General features: G+C 36.6%; 2 protein-coding genes and 1 long non-coding RNA gene across 5 annotated transcripts; 1 reads left to right on the plus strand and 2 right to left on the minus strand.

The window, feature by feature from the left end:
• Positions 1 to 611: 611 nt before the first annotated feature.
• On the minus strand, positions 612 to 2,804 carry cactin (cactin, spliceosome C complex subunit). Its single transcript, XM_073958985.1, has one exon. The coding sequence runs from the start codon at positions 2,662 to 2,664 to the stop codon at positions 730 to 732; it is 1,935 nt and encodes a 644-aa protein (XP_073815086.1). The 5' UTR covers positions 2,665 to 2,804; the 3' UTR covers positions 612 to 729.
• A 3,782-nt stretch (positions 2,805 to 6,586) lies between these two features.
• On the minus strand, positions 6,587 to 16,900 carry LOC141388754 (uncharacterized). 2 transcript variants are annotated; one of them, XR_012408925.1, is made up of 6 exons: positions 16,592 to 16,900; positions 16,225 to 16,537; positions 15,809 to 16,133; positions 15,189 to 15,384; positions 6,997 to 7,084; positions 6,587 to 6,914 (listed from the first exon to the last, which is right to left on the minus strand). It is a non-coding gene; the product is annotated as an uncharacterized lncRNA (long non-coding RNA). The 2 variants fall into 2 exon arrangements; XR_012408924.1 differs by having other exon boundaries at positions 16,225 to 16,518; positions 16,592 to 16,897.
• A 3,053-nt stretch (positions 16,901 to 19,953) lies between these two features.
• Skp2 (S-phase kinase-associated protein 2) lies at positions 19,954 to 25,870 on the plus strand. Of its 2 annotated transcripts, none has more exons than XM_073958990.1 (6): positions 19,954 to 20,202; positions 22,159 to 22,915; positions 23,950 to 24,438; positions 24,498 to 24,909; positions 24,979 to 25,138; positions 25,211 to 25,870. In XM_073958990.1, the coding sequence occupies exons 1-6, from the start codon at positions 20,147 to 20,149 to the stop codon at positions 25,395 to 25,397; spliced, it is 2,061 nt and encodes a 686-aa protein (XP_073815091.1). In that variant the 5' UTR covers positions 19,954 to 20,146; the 3' UTR covers positions 25,398 to 25,870. The 2 variants fall into 2 exon arrangements, with proteins under 2 accessions (XP_073815091.1, XP_073815092.1); XM_073958991.1 differs by having other exon boundaries at positions 19,974 to 20,639.
• Positions 25,871 to 27,507: the final 1,637 nt, after the last annotated feature.

Genomic DNA, 27,507 nt, shown 5'->3' on the forward strand with positions numbered 1-27,507 from the left:
AATTACTCGGTATCAACATACAATTTTTAAATCCGTTACAAAAGTTCCTATTACTTTTTACATAAAAATTATGTTTGCCTACTAATTAAAAAATGCTTACACCAATTCGCACAATCTGAAGAAAATGTGCTTATTAGAACAACATCACACATCGTTGACTCCATTCACTTAAAAAATCCATAAATCAATGCACGGTTGTTGAATTAAGTAAGTTGTGCTTTTGCTAATCTAATTCAAAAACCGCGAATTCAATGCAAATAGGCATTTTGTATTACAAAACAAAATTACAGCCCCCTAAAAGTATGCTATCATAATTTGGTGTAACTAATTTCGAAAATTCAATTCCCATGATTTGATGTTCCCACGTCGTTGAGAATATGGAAAACGTGGGAATGGGAAATTTCGCTCCCATGGGAATGTTCAGAATAGGGCTGATAATAATTGTATGACTTTCTCTGGTGGCAACGTAACTACAGTTGAGTTGCTATCCATAATCGACCCCAAGAGTCAATTGGTCCGTATGTTTTTGTTGGCGATCGTAGAATAGCGCCACGTATTTTATACTGATACCAAGCTACACTACCCATTTTTCATTGCCATAAAATTGCATTCAGAGGCCCAAAAACTATTAAAAATTATATTTTAATTTTTTTATATAATTTAATATACTACATTTAAACACAATTAACTTTAGATATACAGAAAAAAACATTGTAAAATATTCCCAAATTATCTTCGATATCTGTAACGTTTGAAATGGAACCACAGCTGGAAAATGTTGTTGTGAAATTGACAACGAAATCCTCTTTTATAACTGAATTCCCATTCGCGATGGACAATTTTAAAGGCAATATCTTCATAGGGTGGCCCCGCCCGAAAGCGTAAAATGGCAAAATCAGGATTATCTTCGCATTGTGTGAGGAAATATTGTGGAGTTTTGGATTTATCAATTAAGTCAGGATAGAATATATTGAATTTGTAGCCTTGTACAATTTTCGGTGGCGGATTATCCATATCGTAATGCGTTTGATTGTATTTATTCCACTCGAAACCGGTGTGAACACGATTGAAATAGCGTGGTTTACGTGGCCTATATTTATCGGTGGCCAATTGTATGGCCAGAGAGTTATCACAGGGCATTTCAACAGAGAATTCGACTTCATCACTAGACATGCCCTTGCGGGCTTCTTGTCGCATTTTCACCAGATCTTGTGACATGCTAGATTCCTGGTTCATTTCCAGCAGCTGTTGTCTTAAAGTCTTCAAATTGATTTCATCATCTTCTTCATCGATGACATTAAGAGATCCCTGGGATTCAAAGGGTATATATGTTGGACTATATCCTCCCTCATCATAGAGTGCGAAACAATCACTTTCGAAGTTCTCTGGCGCAGCTTCATTGCTTTCTTCTTCTCTATTGTCCGCATTGTGAGGTGACTCTGTTGAACTATGTTCCTTAGATTCTTCCTTTATAGAGGATGTTTTCAGTAAGTCTAATTTCTCCCTTAATTTCTTTTGGTGATGATCCCTTAATCTTGCTCTGGCCATATGAGCCTTTAGCTGAGAGAGTATATTCTCCCAATAACTTATATCAACACCCTCGGTACGGGCCTCTATTTTACCCTCAATTTTAGCTCTAAGCTCATCAAGTTGCGTTATGGTTTTATTTCGAAACGTGGCAGAGACATCTTTAACAACACTTTCATGTATTCCTTCACGTCGAGAACTAATGGCTTCATCATGTTCTGCTTGTTTCCTCTGTTTTTGTAACTCATCTTCAACAATAATTGTCATGTCATTCCAAAAATCAATATGTTCTCCTTTCTCCAGCTCTATATAAACTTTGATGTCGACCAGAAGATCCTCAAGATCCTTTATATGCAATCCATTGAGAATAAAATAGGGTTCGTGCATTTGCATTTCAATGGCATCTTCTAATTTGGAATCATTAATGTATTGAGCCAAAAGATCTATAGGTTTCGCCCGACCATCTTGGATACGTATTTCACTTCTTAAACGTGCCTGTTCCAGATGAAATTGATCTTCTTGCTTTTCCCATTCATTGAATTGGGCAGCCTCCTTCTCTCTTTGCTGCAAAATCATTTCTTCTTCTCTTTCTTGACGCTCCCGTTCTCTTTCCAGACGCCTTTTCTTTACCTTTTCCAATTCTATTTTATTTTCCAACTGTTTTTGCCTGTTGATGGCTTCAACGGTTTGTAAATCTGCATCTTTCAAGCCCTGTTTTTGTAACTTTTTCGACCAAACAAATGTAGATGTTAGATTTGAATCACCAAAAGGATTGTCTTGATCGGTGTAAGTCTGATATTCATTGTCCCAACCCATACGTTGTTTGCGCCTCAACTCCTTAGCTTCCTTCTCCCTCAAGCGCCGTTCACGTTTTTGTTCAGGAGTTTCCTTTGCTTTCATTTCTTCCTTTAGGCGTTTCTTTTCTCGCTCTTCCATTAAGCGTCTCTCCTCCAGTGCCTTTATTAGTTGGATATTTTTCGGCATAGTTTCATCCTCAGATGACGAAGAGGAGGATGATGATGACGAAGAAGATGAACGGTATTTTTTCTTTGACTTGGATTTATGTTTTGATTTATGCTTGTGGTGGCGATGACGATCTCCATGGCTTTCTTTCTTGTGTTTCTTTTCCTTGGGCATAGTTTTTAGTATTTCTGTTGCCGCGTGAAATCTCCAGAAACGTATATATTTTTTGTAAACACTTAGGGATTTGTAATTCGAAAATGGTCAAAGTGGGAATCGATTATTGCTTACATCGACCATTGATTTATTTGAACTGTGTGTCGTGTTATCGGGGCGCACAGACATTAAGTGGGGTTCAGACGATCAGTTTTGACTGACAGCTTTGCTCAAATAATCGGTTGCTTGCCAGTGTGGTCGTTCATTTTTGTCAGTCATCAGGCAACCACAAAATTTTTTGTGGATGTTGGACAGTCAGCTGTTGGTTGTTTGTTTGTTTGACCGTGTGAACGAAACAACGACAGTCAAGGAATAAATTAGCAGAGTAAATATCAAATAAAAGTTAAAAAAGTCGTGTGTTTTTATTAATTTGATTGATTATTATTGCAAATAAGAGATAAAAATAGCAGACAAAAATCTTTTCCTTCATTTTAATATCGGCCAAGCAAAAAATTGCAAACAAAACGACAGACATGGACAACGAAAATGAATTTTTATGTTGCTACGAAATGCAAAGATGCCTCTGGGACATAACCAGTCAAGAATATATGATGCGCGACATTAAAACAAAAGCATATGGAGAACTACTAAATGTTATGAAGAAATACAAGAAGGATTGTTCTATTGACGACGTCAAGAAGAAAATAAACGTAATCCGCTCATCGTACAGAAGGGAATTGAAAAAAAAATAAAGCAATCTGAATCTTCTGGAGCTGGAGTGGACAGCGTTTGGCTCAGAATCTCGAATTTCTTTTAAAATATTCACATGTGAATATTGTTTTCGGGAGGCTATCCATTTTTTTACCCATTTCCTTCTTCTTGTCACTTTATTTTCTTCCTCTAAAAGCGAAATGATCAAAAATGCACATCCAATCTTTTTGTCATCCATATTTATTAATAAAAGTTGTTATTTATATGATTTTATAGATATGTGAACACAGTAATTTTTCAACTTGACTGTTGACTGTTGGTTTGTCATCCAACTTGAATGACTGTTTGGCCGCTACGAACAGCACAACAAAACTGAAGCAATCGATATTTGACCAAAAGCTGTTAGTCAAAACTGATCGTCTGAACCCCACTTTAAGAGCAGTACACATTGTCAGTTTTGAATGTCGATATTTCGCACTTATCGATAACTGTCCAACCGTCCAACAACCACAAAACATTTTGTGGTTGCATGATGAATGACAAAAATGAACGGCCACACTAGCAAGCTCCAACAAAGCTGTCATTCAAAACTGGCAATGTGTACTCAGCTTTAAGTGAGGTTCAGACGATCAGTTTTGACTGACAGCTTTTGGTCAAATATCGATTGCTTCAGTTTTGTTGTGCTGTTCGTAGCGGCCAAACAGTCATTCAAGTTGGATGACAAACCAACAGTCAACAGTCAAGTTGAAAAATTACTGTGTTCACATATCTATAAAATCATATAAATAACAACTTTTATTAATAAATATGGATGACAAAAAGATTGGATGTGCATTTTTGATCATTTCGCTTTTAGAGGAAGAAAATAAACTGACAAGAAGAAGGAAATGTGTAAAAAATGGCTAGCCTCCCGAAAACAATATTCACATGTGAATATTTTAAAAGAAATTCGAGATTCTGAGCCAAACGCTGTCCACTCCAGCTCCAGAAGATTCGGATTGCTTTATTTTTTTTCAATTCCCTTCTGTACGATGAGCGGATTACGTTTATTTTCTTCTTGACGTCGTCAATAGAACAATCCTTCTTGTATTTCTTCATAACATTTAGTAGTTCTCCATATGCTTTTGTTTTAATGCCGCGCATCATATATTCTTGACTGGTTATGTCCCAGAGGCATCTTTGCACTTCGTAGCAACATAAAAATTCATTTTCGTTGTCCATGTTTGTCGTTTTGTTTGCAATTTTTTGCTTGGCCGATATTAAAATGAAGGAAAAGATTTTTGTCTGCTATTTTTATCTCTTATTTGCAATAACAATCAATTTAATAAAAACACACGACTTTTTTAACTTTTATTTGATATTTACTCTGCTAATTTATTCCTTGACTGTCGTTGTTTCGTTCACACGGTCAAACAAACAAACAACCAACAGCTTACTGTCCAACATCCACAAAAATTTTGTGGTTGCCTGATGACTGACAAAAATGAACGACCACACTGTCAAGCAACCGATTAGTTGAGCAAAACTGATCGTCTGAACCCCACTTTAGATATTTTCGATATAATATTTTAATATATCGGTTGCTATCGATATTATCGTTAAGTTGTCAACACCATTTCTTTGGAGATGAATATGGCGGAAATGTCAATGCTTTTCTTGACATTTTGCACAAATAGTTCACAGAAATATAGAGAAAAAAAAAACAACTGCTTTCATTTAATAAAAATAAACAAAAAATATATTTTACTTTTTCAAAAATTTGTACGTTTGATTACGGTCTTTTTTCTCACATCCACAAAACTGAAAAGCTGCGAAATTTTTATTTATTTCAATTAATTTTAGGTTCGGGGTTTTTTATCCGATAATATCGATAGAGATATCTATCGACATTGAATTTTTAAAAAATAATCGATATTATCAATAGTTCCATAGTATGGACTCGAGCTGGCAAACCATCCATATTCCCAACATTAAGAGCAGTACACATTTGCTATGTTCCTTTACGTACCTGAGGTTACCATTTCTTACCATTTTTAACCTGCAAAGCGTTCCTTTACTTTAAAAAACACGCAATTTATATGGGAGCAGTTCACTACTTTTACCATTTTTTGCCACTGTTACCATTTTTTAATGTAAAGGAACAGACCAATTGTCAGTTTTGAATGTCGATATTTCGCAGTTATCGATAACTGTCCAACCGTCCAGCAAACACAAAACATTTTTGGTCTGTTCCAGTACTGCAAGAATCTACTAATTTTTACTATTTTTTTCGATAATATAAAGGAAAAAATTTTATTGTAGTAAAAAATAGTAGATTCTTGCAGGTTCAGGAACAGAGCATTTGTGGTTGCATGATGAATGACAAAAATGAACGGCCACACTAGCAAGCACCAACAAAGCTGTCATTTAAAACTGGCAATGTGTACTCAGCTTTAGTTTCAATTGTCACCAAACAACTTCATCAGTTCCCTTTTTTCGCCGACTCTGTATCGATAAACAGGTCAATAAAGCCATCTAGCAAATTAAATAAAATGAGAAATTTGCTGTATGGCCCTAAAGCTGTTTACCCTACAATTTGAGTCGAACTAAAGAATTTCATATCCACCACTGTTTTTTATGTCGTCTTTGCTTCGCAAAGAATACGAACATAGGAATGTTGCTTCAATAAGCGGGGGTAAAAACAATAAGAAAGTTGTTTTTGCATTACGCATTGGTCAACAAGGCCGTGCTGATGCCTATTATTGTTGTTGGTGTTTTTTTACTGTTGGACTGCAGAATTTTACATTGTTGCGTGGGTCGGTACGGGCAAAATTGTTCAAGAAATTTTTTATAAATTTACCGGCAGCGAACTTGTACAGCGTAGGGAAAAAATTAAACGGAAATGTTGGGACAGTGATGCCACGTCGAGACAAGGTTATCCCTTCAGGACAGTGTTGCCACTTAGTGATGGTGTTGCCACTATAAGCTCTACCTTTCTCTAGTTAGTCGACACGCGATAAAGACGTACCTAAGATTACGTATCGTACTGAGGGGAGAATGTAGAAAAATAAACAAAGGGGTAATAATAAATGTCGGAAAATTGTGGGAAAATGCTTCAAAGGAGGGAAAACTATCGGATGGCGTGGCCTACAACCATATATAAAGCTACTGCCCAACGCAAACGCGGGTAATAATTATTGGTGTCGAAGATAGAGAACACGGTCAAAAACTCAATTGAATAATACAAGTTTAGTAACTTTTAAAATATTTATTTGAGAACTTGTGTTTTATTTTGCCTATTAAACGTATGTTTGGCGTGAATTATAAGATATGTAAGTGTGTTCTATTGTGACGTTATTAACAAACATTTAGAACGGTTTGTTTCGTTTTTATTTGTTTACTAAAGCTAAGTCGTCCAACTGCCAAATAATTCCACTGATCTCCTCAACAATTTGGAACGGGGAGGTCAGCAATATTTTTTTCCGAGAAGTCGTGTGAATCTCCGTGAGTGGGCCTGGCAGGAAACTAACATCAAAGGAACCACTGCCACATTGACGGCCTCGACACCGATACCAAGGTACCTGTGAGGAAAACAAAATTTGAAAACCCATTCGTTAGCAAGTGATAAACTCAAGGTAACTCAAGCTTATTGATAATATTTACCAAGTGGGAGCTGCTGATTTGTGTCGCTTCTATTAAAACTTCCTGTAACTGCCAAACAGAAGCAAGTGGCTACCCTCGGCATTACCATCTAAAAAAGAAATAAGAAACAAGAATTCAGTGATAAGACTTCAATAGAAAGTGGAGGAAAAAACTACATATGGGCAAAACGTCTTGCCAGATACAAAAAGAAAAACCGATATTTTAAATTTGTGTGTTTGTGTCGTTTTTTGTGTCGTTTAATTGTATGTGAGTTGAGGGAACGTTTAAACTTTGCTTTGTAAAGGTTAATAATACCAGCTTAGTAAATCACGGTGAGCGCAGGATTTACCCTTCGTTAAGGCCTAGAACCTATTAGAGAACTTTGAATCTGTGTAGTGGCAGATAGTAGAACCCAACTTAGAGAGCTCTTTCAGTTAGGTGAAGTAGCGTAGTATAAACCCCGTCAAAAGCGGAGAGAAGATAGTCTAGGGTTTTTCGAGTCGGTAGACCTGAACAAATGGCTCGAATCTAAGCATCGTCTGGTTTTATTAGTCTATTTTATTTTTCAATATAAATTGTTAATTAGCTAGTAAGGATAATATACCAGAAGAAATATTTAAATACTCTAATAATTAAACTTAATAAATCTCCATATTTTATTAATTAAACACGTTATGATGCACTGAATGGAAATTATCTAGAGGGAGGGAGCAAAAATAATGACATAGGTTGGTAAGTACTATAAGTGTGGTCGATATGGGGTCCTTGAAAATATTAGTTTTTTTTTTTGGACAATAAGGATCATGGCTGGGAGGGCAAGTGTGGGGGCATCTTCAACAAGCCGCCTAAAAGAATGATGCGTGGTGTGTTTTATTAGTTTCTTTGTTGTGATTTCTTTAATACTGTCTCAATTTAATGTTCATTCCCTGGTCTAGGATTGGAAGGGTTGGAACCTCCTGAGGATATGAGCTGCCGGAAGCCGTCCTAGCACCAATATAGGGTCTCGTAAAAGTAATGGCGCCCAAGCAAATGACGCTTCGCGCCCAAAATTTTGTTGATGCAAATGAAAAGGTATCCCGCCGTAAAACAACAACAACTAAGCTGCATCAATTAGCGGCAACACAGGCGCGACGCATAGTGAAAATGCGCATTAAGACCTACGCGCAGATAACAATAGATCCGATTCAGTTAATTCAATAATATAAAAGAGGTAACCACATTTTCATTGTTTTCCTGAGATTGTAACCACAATTCTAAATGGAATTGTTCTAAAGTGCAGGGTAGGACAGGCATATTGAAAATAAGGGTTATTTCTCCAAATTCATTTTTTTTCCAGCGCAATAGCTTTATTTTGTGTGTGTGGATGAAATAATTGTATTGTGTAGGAATTGTAACATTGAAGAAGTGTCTTCAACAATCGTAGAGTAGTTTCAATAGCGACAGAATGTCTATGTTAAATGTACAAGATCTTTTTTTATGAAGAAGAAAGTATCTGGATTGATATATTTGACGTCCAAGAGATCTTTTTGTCTAAGTGATTTAGGAAATTGCCTTGGCATTCAGTGGGTAATATGTATAGTGTAGATTATCAGTCTATCAACGCATCATTTTTATTAACCCCAAGGGGACACTTACAAAAAAAAAAAAGAATCGACACACTTGTATAAATCGACCTTGAAAATAAGTCATGCCTTTGCAAACTCCCTCGAACTTAATCAAAAGAAGTTGTATTTGTAACTTAATTTACTAAAGTTTGTTCGCATATAAGTAGTTAACTAATTAGTATTATTTATCTGTTTAATTTGTTTACTTATTTTATAACATAAAAAAAAAACACCGCTAATAATTATTTTAATTGGCAAATTAAAGCTTATGAACAGCATTTCCTTGTAATTATTTACTAAACCCGCAATTTTCCAACATTTGGTAGAAAAGTTAAATGTTTTTTCGGCACACTGTTTTTAATTCGACCTGCTATATCTGATTATTTATATTCAATGAGTGTATTGGAAGAAGGTAGAAGAAGAAGTAAACGAAATAGGGTATCAGCTTTTGACCTAAGCCGTTATTCCTACCATCTGCAGCCAAAAACGAAGAAAAAGAAAACTAAAAATCCACAAGTGAATCAGTTAGACCTATCCGCATCAGGTATGTCTGCACCAAGATCTAACCAAGACATGCAGGCGTCTACTAGCCAAGAGGCAAGCAATGCCAGAGATATATTAGGTAACATTCCGCCGCCTATTGAGTTAGAAAATGCCTTTGGTGGGATGAGTAATGACAGCATCAATTATATACAGTCAAGTGTAAGATCGATGGTACAGACAAGTGTCAATAAAGAAATGGAGTTAATCTATGCCGCCATAGGAAAACTACAAGAAACCGTAAATGTTTTGGCAAATAATCGTATCAGAGAAAACCCAAATACCGAATCAGCTAGTTCTGTTACCAGTGGCAATACGGCCCCACCTTCCTGTCATAGCGGAGAGAGCGAAAGTAGAGGAAGTTGTGTCATACCCAGTATAACACCGAGTGGCAACAATAGGGGTATAAAAATAGAAAGGTTCGGTTTAAATTTTAACGGGAATCCGAATGGAATGTCCGTTGACGATTTTATCTATCGTCTAGAATATTTCCAGAAGCATTACAAATTGCAGTGGGAAGATATTCTAGACGAATTTCATATTCTGATGTCAGGTTCAGCTTTAGAGTGGTACTGGTTACAGCAGAGAAATGGCAACATAGATGTCTGGCCAGCCCTAAAGCATGCTCTAACTGAACGTTACCAAACGAGGAGATCATGTTTTGAAGAAATGAGGGATCTCTTAGAAAGGAAGCAAATGCCAGGAGAGACCATAGACTCATTTTTCGACGACCTGAACCTGATGAGGTCTAGGCTGCAGCGCTCAGTGAGCGAATATGAGATGATAGGTCTCGCTAAAAGAAATTTAAGAAAGCCTCTGGCAAGCATAGCATATGCATTAAAAGTTTCATCGTTAGAACAACTCAGGGTTGAGTGCATAGAAATTGAGAAAACTTTTTTCAAGAAAGACCATGTATTTGCACCGCAACCAGCACAAAACCGAGCTATGCGCGTCAATGCAATCCGCGAAGAAGAAAGAGAAGAGATAACCGAACCCTTCGGGATAGAAGAAGAGGTGGAGGTGGCAGCAGTAGGAGAAACAATAATCTGTTGGAACTGCAGGAAGCCCGGACATATGTTCCGTGACTGCCCAGCTCCCTTCAGAAATAAGTTCTGCTTTAAGTGCGGAAAGGCGAACACAATTAGTCCGAGATGCACAGATTGTGCCTCGGAAAACACACGCAAGAACATGGTTGCCGCGGGGAACCATCGTTCCAAGGAACAACCCGCAAACCAGAATCAACAGAAGTAAATAGTGGATCCACCATAGATATTTATCCAGCAATTAGGCATTACCTTCCTCTACAGGAAAGGCAAAAGAACTATCAAATAATCAGAAAAAGAATTTTTAGTGAAAATAGCCATAATCTCAATCGTGCTGATTTAAGTCAGTTTGTGGAAACAACAGAATCAACAAATCCCAAAAATAATAAAACAAAAGAGAGGATAAACAAAATGAGAATGCGACAAAAACAAAACAAAGCTACCAGGAAACTAATTTGTGAAGCTATGGAGCGATGTATATGGTCTAAAGACCAAAGGCCATACGCCACCGTGGAACTTGGCGGGATCGAAATTTCAGGTTTATTAGATTCCGGGGCCTCAGTTAGTCTCTTAGGGAAAGGGTGTCGTGAGGTAGTGGAGAGTTTGCAATTGAAAGTGGAAACATACTTTTCAAACGTTAAGACTGCTACCGGCCAAGCCCACAGAATATTAGGAAAAGTGCGAACCGCAATAAAGTACAAAAATAAAGAATCAGAGATTACCCTGTATCTCTGTCCGGATTTGGAACAACAACTATACTTAGGTGTTGATTTTTGGAGGTCTTTTGGGATAGCCCCAGATTTGATTCCAATAGCGGAAATAAGTATTGAACTCCAAGAAAAGATGAGAGGAGAACAAAAAACAGAAAAATCGGAAATGCATGAATTAACGGCTGAGCAAAAGAAACGATTGGAACAAATAATTGCTAAATTCCCTACGTTCGAAGAAAAAGGGTTAGGTTGTACATCTTTAGAAAAACATGAAATAAAATTGATCGAGGGGGCTGTGCCCGTTAAAGATAAACACTACCCCCTTTCTCCAGCGGTACAGGAAATCGTGTACAAGGAAATCGACAATATGTTAGCATTAAATGTAATAGAAGAGAGCAATGGACCGTGGAGTAACAGAACAACAGTTGTGAGAAAACCTGGCAAAAATAGATTCTGCCTTGACGCCAGAAAATTAAATGCACTCACAATAAAAGACGCCTATCCACTCCAAAACATTGATGGCATCCTAAGTAGGATTGACCAGACATATTATATCAGCAGTGTTGATTTAAAATACGCCTTTTGGCAAATTGAATTGGAGGAGGAGGCAAAACCATATACCGCATTCACTGTACCCGGAAGGCCCCTCTACCAATTCAGAGTAATGCCTTTCGGGCTATGTAATGCGGCCCAGAGATTGTGTAGATTGATGGATAAAGTCATACCATCGAGACTAAAATCTAACGTCTTCATATATTTAGATGACCTGCTGATCATTGCTGATGATTTCGATCACCATTTAAAAATCCTGAGCGAAGTTGCTGATTGTCTTAACAAAGCCAACCTAACAATAGGTCTGAAAAAGTCCCTTTTCTGTTTCAAGGAGTTGAAATATTTGGGGTTTATTATTGGAGGGGGAACGCTGAAAACCGACCCAGAAAAGGTTTCAGCTATATCGAGAATAAAATTGCCAAAATCCCCAAGAGAGGTCAGAAGCTTCCTTGGGACGGCCGGCTGGTATAGGAGATTTATTAAGGACTTTGCTTCTATATCAGCACCCCTCACGGATACTCTCAAGAAAGGGCAGAAGTTCACCTTAACACCACAAGCCATTGAAGCTTTTGAAAAGCTTAAACACTCATTAATATCGGCCCCCGTCTTACGTCACCCCGACTTTAGCAAAGAATTCTTTATCCAATGCGATGCATCGGATTATGGAGTGGGGGCCGTATTATTTCAAAAGAATTCAAACGAGGAAGAGAACCCGATAGCGTTCTATTCTCAGAAACTGAATGCATGTCAACGTAATTATTCAGTGACTGAGAAAGAGTGCCTATCAGCTGTATTGGCTATCAAAAGATTTCGCCCGTACGTGGAAATGATGCGATTTACCGTGATCACAGACCATGCCAGCTTGAAGTGGCTGATGTCACTGAAAGACCTTAGTGGCCGTCTGGCAAGATGGTCGCTACAGCTTCAAGCCTACGACTTTTCGATAGTACACCGAAAAGGGGCGGAAAATATAGTTGCGGATACACTGTCGAGAATGCCCATAGAAGGGACTTTCGAAGTTGAGGAAGTCAACGAAGATGACATATTTGATTTCCAAACAAACGCCTTTGAAAGTGAGGAGTACAGTGACCTTAGAAATAATATTTTAAAAAATAAGGAGAGGCTTCCCGACCTGAAAGTACAAGGGGAGAAAATTTTTATTCGCCCTAAGGTAGTTGATGATGGTTTGGAAGAGGCGGAATGGAAGCTGTGGATCCCTGAGGATATCACACACGTCTTAATAGAAAAGGCCCACAATGAACTAATAACTGGACATGGTGGTATAGCAAAAACCTTAAATCGATTAAAGAATTTTTATTATTGGCCAAAAATGGCAAGTCAAGTTCGGCAATACGTACGTAACTGCCAAGTCTGCAAAGAATCCAAGCCCTCAAATCAACACTTACAACCAACTATAGGAAATGAAGTTGTTACAGAGAGGCCATTCCAAAAACTCTATATTGATTTCCTGGGTAAATACCCCAGATCCAAGAAAGGGAACTCGTACATATTCATAGTCTTGGACCATTTTACCAAGTTTATTTTTCTCCATGCTATGAAAGAAGCCACCTCGCAAAAAGTTATTGAATTCTTAACACGCGAAATATTTCATAAGTTCGGCGTGCCCGAGACAATTCATAGTGATAATGGGAAACAATTTGTCTCAAAATCATTCGAAGAAATGATAAAAACGTATCGAATAAATCACATAAAAACAGCTTTCTACTCTCCCCAGTCTAACGCGGCAGAAAGAGTCAATCAGTCCGTATTAGCAGCAATACGGACTTACGTAGAAAATGACCATCGTGACTGGGACTTGTACTTATCGGAGATTGAATGCTCCCTCCGAACAGCTGTACATTCGGCTACAGGTGTAAACCCATTTTTTGCTTTGTTCGGCTACAATATGTACACAAGTGGAGCGGACTACAAATTAGCCCGTCAGCTAAAGTCATTAACCGACCATCAAATTATAGGACTGAGCAAAGGAGATAAAATGGCCATAATGAGAGAAAAGATCAAAGAAAATATGCATAGGGCCTACGAAGTGAGTTCAAAAAGATACAACGCCAGGGCCAGAGTGATTAGATTCCAACCCGGCCAAGAGGTATACCGCCGCAATCATGTACTATCCGATTTTAAAAATAATGTAAATTCCAAATTTTCAAAAAAATTTATAAAATGTAGGATTGTAAAACCAGTCGGAAATAATATGTATGAACTTGAGAATTTGCAAGGTAAACCATTAGGTCATTACCATGCAAAGGATATTAAGTTCTAAACGAATGGGCAATACGTCGGAGATACGAATGAATTAAGTGCAATATAGGATAAATTCATGCGTGTGAATTGTCCCATATACGCGTTTTTATTCGTAACGTGAAGACAGCTACCATTTATACTGAAGAAGAATGGAAAATCCTACAGTACCATTGATTCCATACCATTTACCATTTTCCATACCAATTTACGATCCGCAGATCTAAAACTCAATACCAATTAACCGAAATTCTCAGCTACCATATACAACCTACAGTAGAGTCGTACAATTTTACTTTTGTAAAAGAAGTCATCGATTCAGCCTGCAGGTCGGCCATACAAACCATAATAACCTTGGCATAAAAAAAAAACAACCACGTTATTTCTTGTCTTCGCCACATTTGCAGTCCGAGATCCTTTCGCATGTTCATGAGCATGTTGCAATACTTTGCACATGTTAAAGTACCTCAGTACATACACCTTATTGGACTAAGAATTATTCTCGAATGCCCGGCTTTGTAAAAACTCAGGGTGTGGGAGTTCCCCACGTTGGGAAATGACGGCTGTATAAATATACTAAATCCACAGAACGGGGGGCAAAATTAAACGGAGAATCCCTAAAACGTTCATCATAGAAAGGCTTAAGAATCAGCTTTATATTCACACACGCCTATAAGGTATGTCCTAAAAACCCCGAATTAGGTACTAGTAGGAAACAGCGTATACATACACTCGCACTTTTTTCGCAAACATCACTATGAATAAGTCAGTTAGTGGAAAGGTTGAATGAGAACGAAGTCTAGTTCACTCGTACTTAAAAACACCCAACAGCAGCTTGTAGAAAGCATCCTTAAGAACTACGGGGGCAAACAATACTCCTCAAACAGCAACCACCCAACAACCACACATCACTATCGAAACAGGATTCCTGAGATCGCATTATTCCATATTCAATGATATAAACCTCTTATCCTATAATGTGTTTATATTTTTTTTAACCCATCATAATAACCACAGTATTTTACTCTTCAAACAAATTACGTTGTCTTCATATCATACCTTGAAATCAATATACAAATTCCCAGCTAGATATGGCTAAAATAGTGCGACTTAAATAAAACCGCAATGTAGGCACGTCTAATCAGCTTCAGCTGAATAGTAACATAAATAAGTCATCCACTGTTTGCATAGTTTGAAAATATATATATAAAAAAAGGAAAACATATCACATGCCATACAAATGTCAAATCGACACCATCGCAGGCAGTTCCAATTAATCATTACGGCGCACCATTGGTAGAAAAGTACACTTGTAGTAAAGTCCGCGAATAATATCATGGGGATGGTATAATGAATGTAATTAAACGCATTAATGTCCGATATTACCTTTCTCTCCGACATGCAACGGGGATAAATTAATGACATAGACAGATCTATCTTCCCGTGATAGTCTCGCAAACATTGATTTTTTTAATATGAAGATACTAAGAAAATTGATGACTTACCATAAAGTGTCCATATTCTCTGAATACAAAGGAGTTCTGCTTATCCCTGAGTTCGTCCGGAGTATTAGGGGGTATGAGTCTGCGTAGAAATGACAAAAAAAATAATTGTCCACCTCTCCGTCGTTTGCATGGGATATCATTGAGTGGTTTCAAATTGTACTCCGCATACCAAGCACACACAATTTCCATTAAATCACTAGAAAAGAAATAAAAATATGATTAGTCCTCTAACACTCGTGTTTTCTGTCAGATTAGACACGTAGGTCACAATTAGAGCACTGAAATAATCCCTTAAAATAGGAACAGCAAAATTTCATGGCCACGTCATGTTCACAAAATAGCGAGTTTTTTGTAACAATGGTTCCTTCACGTATGTGTTTACAACTGTAATTGATATTTAGCCACGTAGAACATTTCTGCCTAATTATTTTCTACTCGAGCAATCTACACAAATAATAAAAACAAAATATCCATGTTGCCGTTTGCACTGATTGGATGTATTTGTACGTCGTACATAAACAGATAAAACACTTTCTCCTTCTAAGGCCATGAAGAATAGCACACGGCTTGACACACTTTAAGAATTGCGGTAGTATCATCACCACGAAGTAACAACTTACCCTATGTATCCTCAGTCTCCAACAGCATCCTCCCCGAAATCCGTATGTATATCCACTGGTTTTCGCCATCGACATCGAAAGGAACTCAGTGACTGTTTACATTTTTTGAGTCTCAGCCTTAGTCATGCAACATAATAAGTATTCATACCATTGAGCGCTTGTGAATACGATTCTTATATGTGAACACAGAAACCAGTTCATTCTTAAACGTAAACATTGGCACTTGCTCAAAGCCTATATATCTTACAGACTGGTGCGAACGAAAGTGTCATAACGTAGGGTTCCCATCGAATAACACGTAATTAAAAACTGGAGAAGAAATTATCTGGAACAAAAATGAAGACATAGAAATTAGAACGAATTTGGCAGAAAATGTAGTTTAGGGTTGCAATGTTTTCATTACATAATTGCCTTACCGTGTTCGAGACTATGAACGCCGATATTGAAAATGCACTGGCTTTGTCATTAAACACATATGTTCATATCATGTATGTGTGTATACATGTGTGTCATTAAGGGGGGTAGTGTGATTTCGTATACGTTTACATATCAAACATGAGACACCAAATTCATTCTTGAAACGGTACATATGTATGAATGACGATTTGTGCGTAACCAAACACACAGGCCTGTACGAATGGCTACTGAGGCCTTTGAAAAAAATGCGTTTTTGTATTCCAACATTTTTTGTCATTTACAAATATGTGTATCTAGAATAGAAAACGCATGCTAATCAATTGGCGTTAAGATAAGGCCATGATTGATGAGAAGGATATTTCATACCTTTAGCTGGGGTTTCCAAGGCAAGTGAGCCGCTCCACGTGGTATATGTTAGGTGAATATCTTGTGGCATATCACTGAATCCATTGTAAAAACGATTCCGCAACATTGTAACACACCCGCACATCACCACTTCTCTCGGATGCCGGCGAAGTGTTGAAGTTTTGTTGCGTGGGTCGGTACGGGCAAAATTGTTCAAGAAATTTTTTATAAATTTACCGGCAGCGAACTTGTACAGCGTAGGGAAAAAATTAAACGGAAATGTTGGGACAGTGATGCCACGTCGAGACAAGGTTATCCCTTCAGGACAGTGTTGCCACTTAGTGATGGTGTTGCCACTATAAGCTCTACCTTTCTCTAGTTAGTCGACACGCGATAAAGACGTACCTAAGATTACGTATCGTACTGAGGGGAGAATGTAGAAAAATAAACAAAGGGGTAATAATAAATGTCGGAAAATTGTGGGAAAATGCTTCAAAGGAGGGAAAACTATCGGATGGCGTGGCCTACAACCATATATAAAGCTACTGCCCAACGCAAACGCGGGTAATAATTATTGGTGTCGAAGATAGAGAACACGGTCAAAAACTCAATTGAATAATACAAGTTTAGTAACTTTTAAAATATTTATTTGAGAACTTGTGTTTTATTTTGCCTATTAAACGTATGTTTGGCGTGAATTATAAGATATGTAAGTGTGTTCTATTGTGACGTTATTAACAAACATTTAGAACGGTTTGTTTCGTTTTTATTTGTTTACTAAAGCTAAGTCGTCCAACTGCCAAATAATTCCACTGATCTCCTCAACAATTTGGAACGGGGAGGTCAGCAATATTTTTTTCCGAGAAGTCGTGTGAATCTCCGTGAGTGGGCCTGGCAGGAAACTAACATCAAAGGAACCACTGCCACATTGACGGCCTCGACACCGATACCAAGGTACCTGTGAGGAAAACAAAATTTGAAAACCCATTCGTTAGCAAGTGATAAACTCAAGGTAACTCAAGCTTATTGATAATATTTACCAAGTGGGAGCTGCTGATTTGTGTCGCTTCTATTAAAACTTCCTGTAACTGCCAAACAGAAGCAAGTGGCTACCCTCGGCATTACCATCTAAAAAAGAAATAAGAAACAAGAATTCAGTGATAAGACTTCAATAGAAAGTGGAGGAAAAAACTACATATGGGCAAAACGTCTTGCCAGATACAAAAAGAAAAACCGATATTTTAAATTTGTGTGTTTGTGTCGTTTTTTGTGTCGTTTAATTGTATGTGAGTTGAGGGAACGTTTAAACTTTGCTTTGTAAAGGTTAATAATACCAGCTTAGTAAATCACGGTGAGCGCAGGATTTACCCTTCGTTAAGGCCTAGAACCTATTAGAGAACTTTGAATCTGTGTAGTGGCAGATAGTAGAACCCAACTTAGAGAGCTCTTTCAGTTAGGTGAAGTAGCGTAGTATAAACCCCGTCAAAAGCGGAGAGAAGATAGTCTAGGGTTTTTCGAGTCGGTAGACCTGAACAAATGGCTCGAATCTAAGCATCGTCTGGTTTTATTAGTCTATTTTATTTTTCAATATAAATTGTTAATTAGCTAGTAAGGATAATATACCAGAAGAAATATTTAAATACTCTAATAATTAAACTTAATAAATCTCCATATTTTATTAATTAAACACGTTATGATGCACTGAATGGAAATTATCTAGAGGGAGGGAGCAAAAATAATGACATAGGTTGGTAAGTACTATAAGTGTGGTCGATATGGGGTCCTTGAAAATATTAGTTTTTTTTTTTGGACAATAAGGATCATGGCTGGGAGGGCAAGTGTGGGGGCATCTTCAACAAGCCGCCTAAAAGAATGATGCGTGGTGTGTTTTATTAGTTTCTTTGTTGTGATTTCTTTAATACTGTCTCAATTTAATGTTCATTCCCTGGTCTAGGATTGGAAGGGTTGGAACCTCCTGAGGATATGAGCTGCCGGAAGCCGTCCTAGCACCAATATAGGGTCTCGTAACAACATCTTTGTGTTTATTTCAGCTTGAGTCCATATTTTGTTGTAATTCAATTGTTTGAATAACAACAAAATATTTTAAAGTAAATATGAAATTGATTAGTTGAATTACAACAAAATATGGACTCAAGCTGAAATAAACACAAAGATGTAAAATTCTGCGGCCTTGTTGACCAATGCGTAATGCAAAAACAACTTTCTTATTGTTTTTACCCCCGCTTATTGAAGCAACATTCCTATGTTCGTATTCTTTGCGAAGCAAAGACGACATAAAAAACAGTGGTGGATATGAAATTCTTTAGTTCGACTCAAATTGTAGGGTAAACAGCTTTAGGGCCATACAGCAAATTTCTCATTTTATTTAATTTGCTAGATGGCTTTATTGACCTGTTTATCGATACAGAGTCGGCGAAAAAAGGGAACTGATGAAGTTGTTTGGTGACAATTGAAACTAAAGCTGAGCACACATTGCCAGTTTTAAATGACAGCTTTGTTGGTGCTTGCTAGTGTGGCCGTTCATTTTTGTCATTCATCATGCAACCACAAATGCTCTGTTCCTGAACCTGCAAGAATCTACTATTTTTTACTACAATAAAATTTTTTCCTTTATATTATCGAAAAAAATAGTAAAAATTAGTAGATTCTTGCAGTACTGGAACAGACCAAAAATGTTTTGTGTTTGCTGGACGGTTGGACAGTTATCGATAACTGCGAAATATCGACATTCAAAACTGACAATGTGTACTGCTCTTATAGTATTCCCTACCCTTCGCCCGCAACTAATCAATTCCATATCCACTTTAAAATATTTTGTTGTTATTCAAACAATTAAATTACAACAAAATATGGACTCAAGCTGAAATAAACACAAAGATGTAAAAGCATTTGTTTATTCTCCTTTACATTTCTGTGAACTATTTTTGCATAATTTCAAGAAAATCATTGACATTTCCGCCATTTTCATCTCCAAATTAATGGCGATGACAACTTAACGATAGTATCGATAGCAATCGATATTTTAAAACATTATATCGAAAATATCTAATGTTGGGAATATCGATGGTTTGCCAGCTCTAGTGTGTGCCCCACTTTAGTCCGTGTTTAGACACACAAATTTCTCGGGAAAGTAAATTCAGTTTTTAGGCAATCGGGGGTAGGAAAGAGTATTGAGGAGCTCTTTCCTCTCCGCTCTCTCCCAAAAAACTCAATTTACTTTTCCGAAAAATTTGTGTGCCTAAACACAGACTTAGGTTAGGGATTTTCAGTTCGATAATATCGATAGACGAAACTATCTATCGATATTGAATTTTTTTAAAAATAATCGATATTATCGATAGTGCCATATTTGCCACCTCTAGTAAATTGGCTGTAATCGATTAGTTACGTCAAGTTGTCAATTACATGTTCCCGCGCACTTCGTTCTATTCACATTAAAAAATATCGTGGAGTCCAGAGCGAAATTATACTTGTTGAATTATTTAATAAAAAAAACCTCGTGTGGTGCTTTGTATAAAAGTTCCTTCAAACAAATAAAATTAATAATTAAAAAAAATGAATAATAAACTAACAAAAGCCAAGGAAAACAACGAAAATTTGTGTCCAACAAGGTAAGAAAGAATTAAAAATAAAGTCGCAATAAAAAGCAGTGAAGAACTGCAGTTCTTCTCTTCTCTTGAAAACGTGTCACATTAGAGAGCGAGAAACAGTGAACCCCCGTATCGAGATTGTGTGAGAAAAATGTATACAACGAATGAGAGTAGCAAACAAACAAAAAAATGCAATGTCAATTTTTAAGGTTTCGATTGCAACCAGTGTTTGTGAAAAAAAAAAATTATTTATTAACAAAACAAATAGATTTTTTGCACAAAAGCAATAGTTAAGTGACAAGTGCCAAAAGTCAACTACGTGAATTAAATGAAATCATGAATTAATGTGCCGTAGACAAAAATATTTAGGAAAATTGAAGACTAATAAATGCTGACTGAAGAGTGTAGTGTATATTTGTGGTGAAATAAACTCCCCTCCTTTTTCTTTGCTGTTGCACGTATGTATTTACATATCTTGGTGTTTTTAAAAATGTATATTCTCAAAAGTTTTGTTTTCCATTTATGTAGTCAGTCATTTGTCCATTATTTGTTGAAAATCGTTGTTTTGTGTGTGGCATCTATATTGAACTAAAAAGTGTTTAGTTGGCTTCATCATATGGGGTCATATTAAGAGGTACATATCCATTGTTAGCGGCTTCGGCATATGTATTATGTTGGGCGTGGATTTAGGGGTTTCTAGGGTTTTATGTTTATTTATTGGTTTTGACAATAATCTTGGGTCATTGCCTTATTTATGTATTCCATATATGTATATTTTAAGGAAAAGTAAACATCTTTGTTATCTTTCGATGAATAAATACTTTCTCACTCACACATGCATACTTGAATAAGGTAAACAATTTTATAACCTAAAAACAACAAAAAATTACAGATTTAAAATTTTTAATAAATTGATGCTGGTTAATAAATGAAACAAACATACACATTGTCAAGTGAACGATGCATGCACCCAGCAAACCAAATGTCTGATGTCCGACACGTCTGAACAATTTTGTAAGCAAAGTCGTTCAGATTTCGTTCCGATTTCTAAACGATTTTTCGGAGAGGAAATAGTTCAGATTTTGTACCGATTTCGTTCCGATTTCGGAACGAATGTCGGAAAGAAATTTCCTGTCCGAATTTCCCAAAGATTTTCTTCAGATTTCGTTACGAAATCGGACCGAAATCGATCCGATGTCGCTAAGACATTTCGTTCCGAAATTATGTCAACCACTTCATACAACTTTCGTTAAGATATCGTTACGATTTCGGATCAGATATCGGACGTATCGTCCGATTTCGTTACGATGTCGGTACGATTGGTTTGCTGGGCAATTATGTATCTCTCCTTTAACTAAATCTCTGTTACAACAGTTTGGGAGCCTACATAGGTAATGTTAGTTTTTAATGGTTAATAATAAAAAATGTAGCTGCGATCTGGAATCATTCAGAAAGTCTTACCATAGCTAGAGTCATGTTTACAATTGAATACATTTTCCCATGAAAAATCACTTTTCCAGTTATGAGTTTTAATTTATTTATTGATATTTATCTTATAATTAATATAAGATAAATAATATGGAAAGACATAGCATAGCAGGAAAGGCTATCAGCTAACCAAATTTTCGTTATTTACATCTCTCGACCTTCTTGCAAATTAATTAATAGAAACCGTAGAGATGCTGAACCTGCTCGTAGGCGAATATCTAAAATTTTGGCTGTAATACAAATATCCACGTAAAATCAGCAAATTAACTTTTTGCTCCGATAGTTACTTTACAATTTTCGTTGCAATTTTAAGTCTCTCCGGCAATCAGCATTCTTCAATATATATTTTTTAAATTGGTGAAAGTCTTTTCATACCTATTTCCGCACTTGTGCCTTTGATTATTTTAGCATACAGTCAGCCTTATTACTGATATATTACACAATTAACCTAATTATGAATAAACTCTATTCTCTTTAATTTTTTTACAGAAAACGTTTACCAAGCAAAAGTGCGACACAAACTCCATCGTGGAAATTAGCAAAACTTGAAAGTACTTCATCACCTTCAGCACTTACAAACGAATACTTAGAAGAAATGGGTATTGGCATGTTAGATTCTGAGGAGAGTTCCTCGTCTGCCGCCTCGGCCATAGCACTAGCTGTAGCGAGTGCAGATGAAAATTCCAATGAGGCTACACCAAATTTGGATGCACCAAAATTTTTACATCAACAAAGGCAAATCTATCGTAATATGGATACATCGTTGCTAGATGCAACTAATGATAATGCCAGTAATCACAGCTTTTTAGATCCCAATGATACAACAGCATCTATACAAAGTGGAAAATCCATAAATGGACAATATCATCAGCAGCAGCAACCATTAAAACCGCATCCAATGAATATAAATAACAATTCAAATTCTTCATCATCATTTGACATTTATACAGATGACCAAGGACAACCAACAACAACTATACAGAAGACAAAAATTAATGACAAGTTTCCCATGCCAAATGTTGTTTCGAGTCAACAAAAGAAAATTGCCATATTGGGAATGGGAGCGGCGACTGTGGGAGGATCTGTTGTATCTGGTAATAGCAATTCACCATCATCAGCTGGAAAAAATGCTAGAAGTCCTTTGGCTACAGTGGCATGTAATAGTTTTCTCAGGAATGCTCAACTACAGCAACAACTATTATTGCAACAACAACAACAGCAGCAGCAACAATTGCAATTACAACAAGTGAGTGTTTTATTATTTTTTACTGCTTAATGGGCTAATACAGGATCGTTTTGAAGTGTCCATAGATAAAAGCAAGTATTTAAATTTCGATAAAGTTATTTACTTAGACCGACCCCCTTTCGAAATATTGGCGATAGGAAGGAAATATATTGCATTATGTTGCGACAACGTAGTCCCCAGTAAGTCATCATCGTTGTCGGAATATGGGACTGTTGCGCCAATAACAGGCGCGGAACATAACACTACATTGGATTCGGGAAAATGGCGATTTTATTATGGTTGTAACCACAAAGCTAGCAGGACAGATGTTTTGCACGGCGTCATCAATCCGATCTCAATGAAATCCCACGGCAGCGGTTTCTTTCGTATCGGATTGGGCCGAAACCATTGTGTTTTGGACGCTGTATCGGTATGTACGACTCACTTTTGCTGGCATTCTTGCTGGCTTCAGTAGCGGAACCATCTGCCCATTTTCCAGACTTCAAGCACGCCAAGTTGTGAACTTTAGTGAGATACTCAACTCCCGACTTCTGGAGCGGTTTCAGCATTACCATGATGGCATTCGCAACATCATCTATTATTATTTAATGTCTTGATAGGACGAAGGGCATTATTTATGCAAGTTTTTAATTAATTGAACTAATCGAGCTAACACGACCCTATTGAAAAAGTGAATTCTAGCCAAGTCCGACACACCCAACCAATATGCTACAATCGTTTCGCTGGTGGTTTAATTCAGCCCATCAGGCATATCGGATGTGAATGTCTAGAAGAGAAAGGCCATTGTAAATAGCGGTGGTTCTTCCTCGGCAGTAAGAGAATGCCACAACTCGTAATGAGCATTAACGTCTTTAAGATCAGTCGGTCATTATCTTCCAAAATACCAGATCGGAGTTGTGATATTACCGATCTGGTGTCTCTGGTTGCTTTAGATACTCTACATCCAGGTTCCATAAACCATCATCTCAATCTAAAAAAGTAATATTTTTTTTGAAAAACAGCTTATATTATAAATTTGGATTTTCTTCTTTTAGAATACTTTTAACAATTCCTTGCCACAAAGAGCCCAATCTCCATCGATGATGCCCTCAACTAGTCAACAGGCAGCTATATTAAAACAGCAACAACAGCAGCAGCAACATCAACAATTACAAAAACAGTACTTTCAACAACAACAGCAGCAACAACTGCAACAACAGACTGCCCATATTGTGGCACAGACACCGCGTTTCGCACCCTCAGACACGTTCTTTTTATTTCGTAATCAAACAATGCGCGAACGCAATCCCGATGGCAAGGATCACTTCAATACCCTCTCAGATGAAATCATTTTGCAAATATTCAAATGGTTGCCCAAGAAGACTTTGCTACGTTGTGGCTATGTGAGTCGCCGTTTTAATCGTTGTGCCAGCGATGAATCTCTATGGACACGTTTGGATTTAGGTGGTCGTTCAATTAAAGCAGGTGCAATGGAAAATATTTTAAAACGAGGTGTAGTTATATTGCGTTTGGCTCAAACAGAGGTTGGTATCCCGTAATAATGGAATTGAATCATTAATTAAAAGTCAATTTTGTTTTGTAGCTCAATCATCCGATTTTTGAACCACGATTCCTAGAAGCTGAACCCAATTTTGAATCGAAATTACAGTATTTAGATCTTAGCATGGTTACCATAACAAAGCCTTCACTCAAGATGTTACTGGCACGTTGTCGTCAATTGAAGAAACTAAGTCTGGAACATGTTGCCCTCAATGATGAAATATGTAATGAAATTGCCAAAAATACTGGTCTAGAAGCCTTGAATTTAGCCATGTGTTCTGGTTTGGAAGCCTGGAGTGTAAGAAAAATTATGGAATCTTTGAAACAATTGAATAGTTTAAATATATCGTGGACAAATTTATCCGTTGATGCGGTTACATCTCTGGTAACAAATGTAACACCAAATTTAATGCGGCTCAATGTGGCTGGGTGTCGAAAAACCATGTTTGATTCACGTAAGTTATTACAATACGTATGTATGCCCATATAGCCGCAATAACACATTGGTCTTTATATATTTACAGATTTAGCCAGTTTAGCAAAACGTTGTACCCAGCTACTGGAATTGGATTTATCCGACTGTACTGGTTTAACCGGCAATGCCATAAGTATTATATGTAAATTTAAAATGCTCGAATACTTATCATTATCAAGGTGTTATTTAATACCTGCCACAGCTTATATGTAAGTAACTCTACCATATTTTCAACTAAATTTCCAATCTGATGACATATTTTTTCCTTTTTTCAATTACAGAGAATTACGCAACATGCCCACACTAACATATTTAGATATTTTTGGAATGCTAACAGATTCAGCACTGGAAATGCTCGAACATACATTTTCCAAAATTGGCATTAATAAATTTATTCACAGTTCGGTGGCACGTCCCACTGTCGGTACCCGACGAACTTCTATTTGGGGTCTACGTACAAGAGATTAGTTTTATAATCTTTTGTATAAATAAAAAATAGAAAAAAAAGCATTAAAAATCACCTCTATTAAATATTGCTGCATTAATAATTTCTATGTGTTTTTATATAAAAAATATATTTTAAAAAAATATTAATTAAATGTTGAAATCTTGAAAATTTCCACAACATCTTCCATACATCCTTTTTTATTCGATTTTCTGATTAAAGATTTTTGTAGCCTTTCATCATCTCGATTATAAATATCTGTAGAACATTATAATTCAATTCGTTCGTTCGTCTCCTTAATTCTGTGGAAATTTACTCACATTTTTTTAATTATTATTATATACCGAATTGGTTTTTTTTATACAAACAAAAAATAGTATACTAATGAAACCTACAGAGAAATATGGCTTAGCTCTAAACAACTGTAATTTCTTTACTTTGTGAATGAAATCAAATTTTAGTTCTAAGTATTGTGTAAATAAAGCAAGTTATCGAAGATATTGTTTTTGATTTTAGAGAATATTGGAGAAAGTTAAAATTATTTACTTCTTTCGTATTACGACTAGCATTCGATCGATCGAGGAACTCTAGTTGTATCCCCGTGTTTGTTTTTTGTAGGGGTCGCCCTTACACTCAATATGCTGTGTATTCTCTCATGCGTTTTGGTTTGGGGTAAATTGCATTTTTTTTATATGAGGATGTAGATCCGGCGAAGATTACGCACATATTGTCTTTTACCATCATAAATAGTTTAAGAATGTTTAGTAATTGCCATTTTAAAAATTGAGTAGCTCCTAAACTGACTCAATTCTCATTGAGTGAGAGAATTTTACCGAGAGGATTTCTTTGTCTATACCATGGTGGTATAAGAAGGTGTTACATCAAATCATACCAAACGCCAAATTTGATCACAATAATGCATTACTGTGAATTGCTTGTTTACATTTTGTATGTGTTTTTATTCACAATAATGCATTTTGACAACTAGTGTGATAACCAGCTGTTTTTGGCGCTGTACCTTATAATTGTGCCATGGTCTATACATTCATTAGAGGTAGTTTACACTATCTATCAATGTCATATGACACGAAATAAAAACATTCCATATCTACCCACGCAGGCAATGTGGAGACGTAATTTTATTACATTTTTGCTGGTGTGGACGCACAAAGTAAATGGCGTAAGGAAAATCCCCAATATTGCACATATTAGCGACTATATCCCAGCAAAATTTGACGGAAGGGGTTCTTTGCGATGACGTGATTTCATGTCATCTTTTGCATTTGTTCAAAGGAAGTCGTGGAAGATCCGATCTTTTCATTAGGATTTGAACCAATGCAAAGGAAGTCGTGAAAGATCCGATCTTTTCATCAGCATTTGTACCCATTCCATCCATCCAATAGAGATGATGTTTGTGTTTTTATTTACACACCTGTTTATTTTCATTTTGGTATGTTCCAGTACTGCAAAAATCTACTAATTTTTACTATTTTTTCCGATAACATAAAGGAAAAATTGTTATCGTAGTAAAAATAAGTAGATTCTTGCAGTTTCTGGAACAGACCAAAGTTGTTAGAACTGTCGTCGTGATGTTGTCTTACATTTCCTGCATATCAAACAACTAAAACTTCTAAACAATTGGTATCCCAGCAAAATTTGACGGAAGGGGTTCTTTGCGATGACGTGATTTCATGTCGTCTTTTGCATTGGTTCAAAGGAAGTCGTGGAAGATCCGATCTTTTCATTAGGATTTGAACCAATGCAAAGGAAGTCGTGAAAGATCCGATCTTTTCATCAGCATTTGTACCCATTCCATCGATCCAATAGAGATGATGTTTGTGTTTTTATTTACACACCTGTTTATTTTCATTTTGGTATGTTCCAGTACTGCAAAAATCTACTAATTTTTACTATTTTTTCAGATAACATAAAGGAAAAATTGTTATCGTAGTAAAAATAAGTAGATTCTTGCAGTTTCTGGAACAGACCAAAGTTGTTAGAACTGTCGTCGTGATGTTGTCTTACATTTCCTGCATATCAAACAACTAAAACTTCTAAACAATTGGTATTATATGAGCTAAAAATAGAATCGGACTGCACACATTGCTATTCTAAAAGTTCCCTTGTCTGTTC

This window comes from Musca autumnalis, unplaced genomic scaffold, assembly GCF_047663935.1.
Source record: "Musca autumnalis isolate F117 unplaced genomic scaffold, ASM4766393v1 scaffold_1, whole genome shotgun sequence".
NCBI classification, from domain to species: Eukaryota; Metazoa; Arthropoda; class Insecta; order Diptera; family Muscidae; genus Musca; species Musca autumnalis.

Excerpts from the sequence above, each read along its gene's own strand:
- Skp2 (XM_073958990.1), top strand. The coding sequence starts at position 20,147 with ATGAATAATAAACTAACAAAAGCCAAGGAAAACAACGAAAATTTGTGT. Across the intron at positions 20,203-22,158 it reads GAAAATTTGTGTCCAACAAG|AAAACGTTTACCAAGCAAAA; the intron begins GTAAGAAAGAAT and ends ATTTTTTTACAG. Across the intron at positions 22,916-23,949 it reads AACAATTGCAATTACAACAA|AATACTTTTAACAATTCCTT; the intron begins GTGAGTGTTTTA and ends TTCTTCTTTTAG.
- cactin (XM_073958985.1), bottom strand. The coding sequence starts at position 2,664 with ATGCCCAAGGAAAAGAAACACAAGAAAGAAAGCCATGGAGATCGTCAT.